The sequence below is a fragment of the Pteropus alecto genome, unplaced genomic scaffold (genome assembly GCF_000325575.1).
Source record: "Pteropus alecto unplaced genomic scaffold, ASM32557v1 scaffold98, whole genome shotgun sequence".
NCBI classification, from domain to species: domain Eukaryota; kingdom Metazoa; phylum Chordata; class Mammalia; order Chiroptera; family Pteropodidae; genus Pteropus; species Pteropus alecto.
In genome coordinates, this window is record NW_006443570.1 from 11,207,889 (window position 1) to 11,214,549 (window position 6,661).

A 6,661-nucleotide genomic window follows, 5' to 3' on the forward strand; every position below is an offset into this window, starting at 1 on the left:
TTGGGCTGGCCGGCCCCCGCTGCTCTGGCCCCCAATACTGCTGCCACCCCCACCTCCACTCAAGAAACTGAGTTCAGGGCCTGAACTGTGGGACAAATCGGCCAGCTCCGAAGGGAGGGAGGTCAGGAGGTCGTCGTCCGACACGCGCTCTACAAAATTGGAAGGGACCAGGCCTCTTCGGCCATCCATGAGCTCCCCTGGCAGAAGGAGGGCAGGGAAGGGGCAGACAGAGAGATACTGCTGCCACCCCCACCTCCACTCAAGAAACTGAGTTCAGGGCCTGAACTGTGGGACAAATCGGCCAGCTCCGAAGGGAGGGAGGTCAGGAGGTCGTCGTCCGACACGCGCTCTACAAAATTGGAAGGGACCAGGCCTCTTCGGCCATCCATGAGCTCCCCTGGCAGAAGGAGGGCAGGGAAGGGGCAGACAGAGAGGAAGTAGAGAAAAACCAGTCCAATAAATGCATTTAACAATGGTCAGTGGGCAATCTTAAGCATTTGACTCAAATCAACATATACCTGTCAGTGTTTTTAAAAGACAAGAACAGCCAAGATATGGATTAGGGACTTATCGTTCATTTTCGTGTGATGAGGGTATTGTGGTTATACAGGGCAGTGCTTCTTAAATTTTTAATGTGCATACGAATCACCTGGAGATTTTTGAAAATGCAGATTCTAATTCTGCTGGGTCTGGGTAGGGCTGAGACTCTGCGTTTCTAACCAGTCCGCAGGTGACACTGATGCTGTAAGGACGTAGGCGAATGTCCGTGTCCTGCGGAGGTGCATGGTGAAGGATGTCTAAGCAAAATGTCATGATGTCTACAGCTTGCTTTTCAATTGTTTCCCTTTACTCACCTACATATGGATAAAGCAAATATGCAAAATGTGAGCAGTCGTTGATTGTAGGTGGTGAGTACACAGGTGTTCATTGTATAATTCTTTAATTTTCCTATACACTTAAAAAGTTTCATATTACACGGGCCTGAGGAGTGGGGACAGGGGTGCCCTCTACTTCCTTTTGAGGAAAACAGACATCTTCAAAGGGAGAGAGAAGCATCGCCTCTTCTTTCCTAAAGATTCCTTCTTCAGGCACCTTTTAGAGACCCTAAGGGAAGGAATCTTTAGAGACAAGAAACATAAGTGCCAGAGAAAAGTTTCCTGTGCGTTCTAGATGGGATTAGGACCCACGGCAGGCCTGGGTCTAGGAGCACAACTGCCAGTAAGTCCAGGCAGCGACCAAAGGTAGGTTCTGCTACCTTGTGCCAGTTCCTCTGAACACCTAACAACAGAGTATTGTAACATTGCTTGTTTGTTTGAAGAATGTCAAGGAAGGAAGAAACTGGGCACACAGCGTATCACGTCAAGCTAATCTGGGACAAGGAACAAGATCCCCAGGGAACAGACGAGCGGATGGCTGATGGGCCTTCGTGGGAAGCAGGGGCAGCACGGGTCAGGGCTGAGGGCAGGAAGTGCCTGTAGGCAGGTCTGAGCTGCAGAAGGGCCTGCAAGTTTCTCTAATACCCTCTCTCTCTGCTTAGACTAGGAGGAAAAAAAAAGGTAAGAAATCTTGAAGAAGAAACTATAGGGACTTAACAATAAATTAGATAATATAAGCACTGTAGTGGGCTGCATGGTGGCCTCCAAAAATATGTGCACGTTCTAATCCCTGGATCCTGTGAATGTGACTTTATTTAGGGGAAAAAAAAAATCTTTGCTGATGTAATTAGGTTAAGGAGCTTGCGATGAGATCATCCCAGATAATCTGGGTGGGTCCTAAATCCAATGACAAGTGTCCTTATAAAAGACTCACGGAGAGAGACACGCAGAGAGAAGAGGAGGAGGCAACGTGAAAACAAATGCAAAGACAGTAGTGATGTGGCCACAAGCCAAGGAAAACCTGGAAACACTGGAAGTTGAAAGGTACAAGGAACTAATTCTCCCCTAGAGCCACCAGAGGGCATGTGGCCCTGTCAACACCTTGATTTCTGACTTCCGACCTCCAGAGATGTGAGAGAACACGTTTCTGTTATTTTCAAGCCACCCAGTTGGTGGTAATTTGTTATGGCAGCCCTAGGAAATTAATATAATCTAACAACAAAGAACGGTATATAAAACACAGGAGCCTTCGTGCTAAGCAGATCCACAGCCCTGAAAGGCTGGAGCTGGAGCCTAGGTCAGAGTCAGGCACATGCCCCGGAACTCGTGCCACCGAGGGTGGTCCAGGTGGGACCAGACGTAGAGAAAGCAGTCACTTTGCTAAACTTTGATGAGGAATATGGCATCCTACACCCACTTGTCTACGTGCCTTTAAATCTATCCCAGATTGTATAGTTCAAGTTCTGGTAATATATATTTTTTAATTCTAATAATTTGTGTTTAGTTAATATTTATATTTTTGCTGCCCCCCTCGAAAAAAAAAAAAAGAAAAAGAAAAAGGTGTTGGCTTTGTGTTTTTCTCATAAAAACAAAAAAGTAGCCTGGTGTCCGGCCAGGGCCACCCCGGAGAGCATCTCAAGGCCATTTCTTCTGCAAGCTCTACGCTGTCACTAGTCTCAGTAATGGGGCATCTGCCTCAGTTGTCTGATCTCCCCATGAGCACTGGAGAATGTCCCTGAAGGTCATACCCTGCATAGGCCCTGACACCGGCTAACTACTTATTAACACCCTTTCTTGAGCTCTGGACCCTGATTCTTTCTCCCCACACCCGACCGGAATCCAGCATCAGATCTATGCTATGTGCCTGACCACGGTGTCACTAGTGTTAAACACCGCCATACCCTGTCTGCCAGCGCAAAGTGAATTTAGCCAAAATTCCCTGTGTCACTGTCCATTACCTGGACTTAGTAGGCCCTGTCCTGCCCTGCTTGGGGCACACTTGAAGTCAGACCAGCTGCCTGGGTCCCTTCCCCTCCCTTTCCCCACAGGTTGCTAGGTCTCTATGGCCTTTTGGCTGAATCTGAAAAGTTATGGTGGGCTGAGCATGCTGGAGAGGGGTGTGGATGGGTGGAGGTCTTTGAGAAGAGGAGGTTAAAAGCAGGAGAAGAGACGGAATGATCCCTCTACCTTCCTACCTTCAAAAAAGCCATCTTCATCCATGGTGCCATAGACATAGATGTACTCGCCAGCAGTAAGCGGAAGCTCTGCCTCTGGGTTCTCGTTGGGGCCCTCAAAGGGGTTGTAGCTGTTAGAGGAGGTGAAGAGGGGGAGGAGGACAGTGACCTGCATCACGTGTCCCGTCTCCTCTCCCCACTGCCCCAGGTCCTTATGGAGACTTGGCTGTCCACCATTAGCCAAGCTCACTCACTGAGCCCACCCTGGCCCGACTAGGTTAAGAGGACATCTCCAACTGGGATCCCTGTACCAAACTCCCCATCTCCAAAGGCCTCTGTCTTCACCAGGCCCCTTCCTCCCATACCACCCACATGCTGGGGGGATGGGGAGCAGGGATGAGGGGCCCACCTATAGCGTGCGAGGAAGACCTGGATCCTGGCTCCTCCCCGGCTGCCCTCTGGTGCTGCTGGGAGCAGGGAGACGCTGTCTGCCTCCAGCTCCTCCACCTCACTGGCTGTGTCCACCTAGGGGAAAACAGACAGGGCCAGTCCTCTCCAGGACCCAGAGACAATGGCAAAGCAAGCAGGTTTCTAGGCTGAGCCAGAGGAAGACCCTGCACTGAGAAGGGAAAGTGAGCATGTATGGGACAAGGCCAGCAGTAATGATCCCCGCGGTTTTCTAAATCGGCACCTGAGCCAGCAGGTCCTGGCAAAGCCCAGTTTCCCTAAATGGGGGAGTGGAGACAACCTGGATCCCCCTTGAGCCCTGACCTCTGCTGCACCAATCCAGGAAATAAGATCACGTTCCCCATTGGAGATCACATTCCACACCAGCCACACTGGTGTGGGGTGGGTGTCCAACAGAAGTTTGTCTCCTTAAGATAAATATGCAGCAAAGCACTCAAACTATAAAGAGCTGAAGGCAAGGAGGCAGAAGGGGCAAAGAAATCCACGTGAGAAGGATACCCAGCAGGCCTGCACCAGGGCCGCCAAAGCCAGCAACACCGTTCTGTCCCACAAGAGGGCAGCAGAGGCCTGGGGCTGGGTTCTACCACTTTTCACAACCTTGGACAGCAGGGCTGCTCCTGGCCTGCCCGCTCCACTTTCTGGAGTTAGGGAGGTACAGAGAGGTACGAGGTGATCAGAAGAGTTGTGAGTGATGCTCAAGAACTTGGTGATAATAATAGCTGCCTTATGTTAAACATCTACTCTATGCTCTGCACCAAGGGAGGCGCTTTCCTTAATTTTTTCATGTAATCCTCACAATAGACTTACAAGGTTTTATTAGCTCCAAAATCCAGACAAGGAAACCAAGGCCCAGAAAGGGTCTTTCTTGCCTAAGACAAAGCTGGGATCTGAATCCCAGAACCTGTGCTTTCTCATACACCCGTCGCTTCTGCTACAGAGATTCTCATGAACAGTCTCATTATGTGGATCCCGGCGCCAAAGTGTCTCCTTCCATCCAGCCCAGGACTCTAGGGCTTCTCTGAGCCCCAGAAGGGTGGAGCTGGGCAGCCCCAAGGTAGGGCCTGCAGGCGGGCCCTGGAGAGCAAGACAGGCTCAGCCTGAGCTCCCTGCCCACCGGGAGGAATCCGCAGGCCCTTCTCTCCCAGGGCCTGGCTCCACTTCCCAGTGTGGGACCCTGTATAGACCAGCAGCCACCCAACTCCAGAAGAGGTCAGGGCCACCACCCTTCCCCCTTCCCCAAGGCAGAGCCAGACCCCAGACCCCTTCCCCGCACTGACCTCAGGCGTAGGGCATGACTTGGGGCTGTTGTGGATGGACTCAGAGCGAGAGGAGTTGGAGAGAGACTCTGCCTTCTTGGTCGCCCTTCGAGGGGCCCCAGCAAGGGTGGCAGGCTCAGAAGACTTTGGGGTGCAGCGCCCTGGGGAGCCTGGTGGGAGGTCAGGATCTAAAGAGAAGATGGTACATGAGTGTGGAGTCTGTGGTCTGAGGAGGGATCAGGGACCAAGGGTGGAGCCACTTGGACATGAGGGTCAAGCCCTCGATAGCCACATTTCCTTAAAAGAAGGTAAATATTTGGGGGAAACTTACTAAGCGGAGGCGATTTACATATATTATTGCACACGATCCTCAGAGCAGCCTGAGCGGGTGCACTGAGCTATTCCTTTCTGACAGCTTGGGTTTAGCAGCAACCTAAACATGGACTAAGCGAGTGGAGCTGGGACGACCGGACCTGACTGATGACCAGCCGATTTCACAAGCCCGTAGTGCCTGCTACTGTGTCCTAACGCCCAACTCCCAACCATGTCCACGGAGGTCTTGTTTGGGGGAAAGAGCAGTGGCCTGAGACGCCTGGGCCTGACACCCAGACAGCCACCCCTGGCCTGGCTCTAACTTGCTGTGCGGCTTTGGGTGAGTTGCTAGCATTCTCTGACCCTGAATTCTCAGCTCTATACAAAAGCCCCAGGCTTGGGGATTCCAGGCTAATGTCATTGGGAGTCCACCTTACCTTTGGGGCCAGACCCCCGGCAGGGTTGCGGGGTGGAGCAGCAGCAGGGGGGTGGCGGGCGGTCCCCAAGGACACCGCAGCCCAGAGCCGAGGAGAGCAGATCCAAGGGGCCAGGGTGTAGGCGGAAGGCCTGGAGTTCTTGTGCCAAGAGGCTGAAGCGCTCTGTTTGGCTCCGGCACTGCTCCTCAAGCTCTCGAACCCGGACCTGAGCCGAGACCCACCGTGAGCCACCAGGCCCGGCAAAGCTGCCCAGTCCCTGCCATCACCAGACCCAGCAAAGATGCTTGGTCCCTGCCAACCCCACACAGCCTCACACAGAGATTCAGACCACATCGCCCAGCCCCTAGGCCTGGGCCCCACCCCTCAGCCTGGCCGCCCCACTGCTCTTAATGATGTCTGAGTGGAGGGTGAAGCTCTGGGAAGTCCTCACCCCTAATTCTCCCCCAGAGAAGGGCTGGGACCTGCCTCACACTCAGCACCACCTCATGCCCCACACAGTGGCACTTCCTGCTTCTGGCTGCTTTCTAGGCCAAAAAGGTTGGCTCCCACCCCCATCACTACCATCACCTCAGGAGTTTTCTCAGCTCCACTGCTTTTCACCCTCCCACTGTCAGTGACCCAAATCCCTGCCCTCAGAGAAGTCCCCAGAGAGAGCCCAATCAGGAGCCAGGGACATCTCTGCAACAGGAATAGGCCAATTCTCGAGACCTTTTCTCGTGTCTCCCAGGAGCCCCAGCTTCAGGGGCTCTCCCCTGGTCCACGTCAAGAGGATCGTGGGTGAGACTGGTGAGGAACTTCCTCATGGGCTGAGCGGCTAGGTTTTAGAGGACAGAAGTCCCCATGTCTGCCGGGCACAGTGGCAGGCCTGGGACAAGGAGATGGCCCACATGTCCTGTTGGAACTCCAGCATATCTACAGATTCTCAGGTCTGCTCTCAGTCACACCCTGCTCTGTTGGACTTGAGAGCTGGGACCACTTGCACCTGATGCTCAGCCTGCCTGGAGGGGGGGTGAAGCAGGGGACACCCCAGCAGGGTTGTGGATCAGGAGGCTGTACCTGCATGGAATCCAGGGTAGACTGTGGCAGAAAAGCAAAGCACAGAGGAGAGGTTAGACCCTGAGCCTGTGGCTCATTATCCA

The 6,661-nt window shown here is 53.1% G+C and overlaps 1 protein-coding gene across 1 annotated transcript in view; it reads right to left on the reverse strand.

The window, feature by feature from the left end:
- TSPOAP1 (TSPO associated protein 1) overlaps positions 1-6,661 on the reverse strand; it is a 25,794-nt gene that overhangs the window by 10,593 nt on the left and 8,540 nt on the right. The window contains exons 15-20 of the mRNA XM_015599116.2: positions 6,579-6,599; positions 5,523-5,727; positions 4,795-4,961; positions 3,459-3,574; positions 3,071-3,180; positions 2-197 (exon numbers count right to left, since the gene is read on the reverse strand). Of these exons, the coding sequence (XP_015454602.1) occupies positions 2-197; positions 3,071-3,180; positions 3,459-3,574; positions 4,795-4,961; positions 5,523-5,727; positions 6,579-6,599 (815 nt within the window). The remainder of the gene's footprint in view (position 1; positions 198-3,070; positions 3,181-3,458; positions 3,575-4,794; positions 4,962-5,522; positions 5,728-6,578; positions 6,600-6,661) is intronic.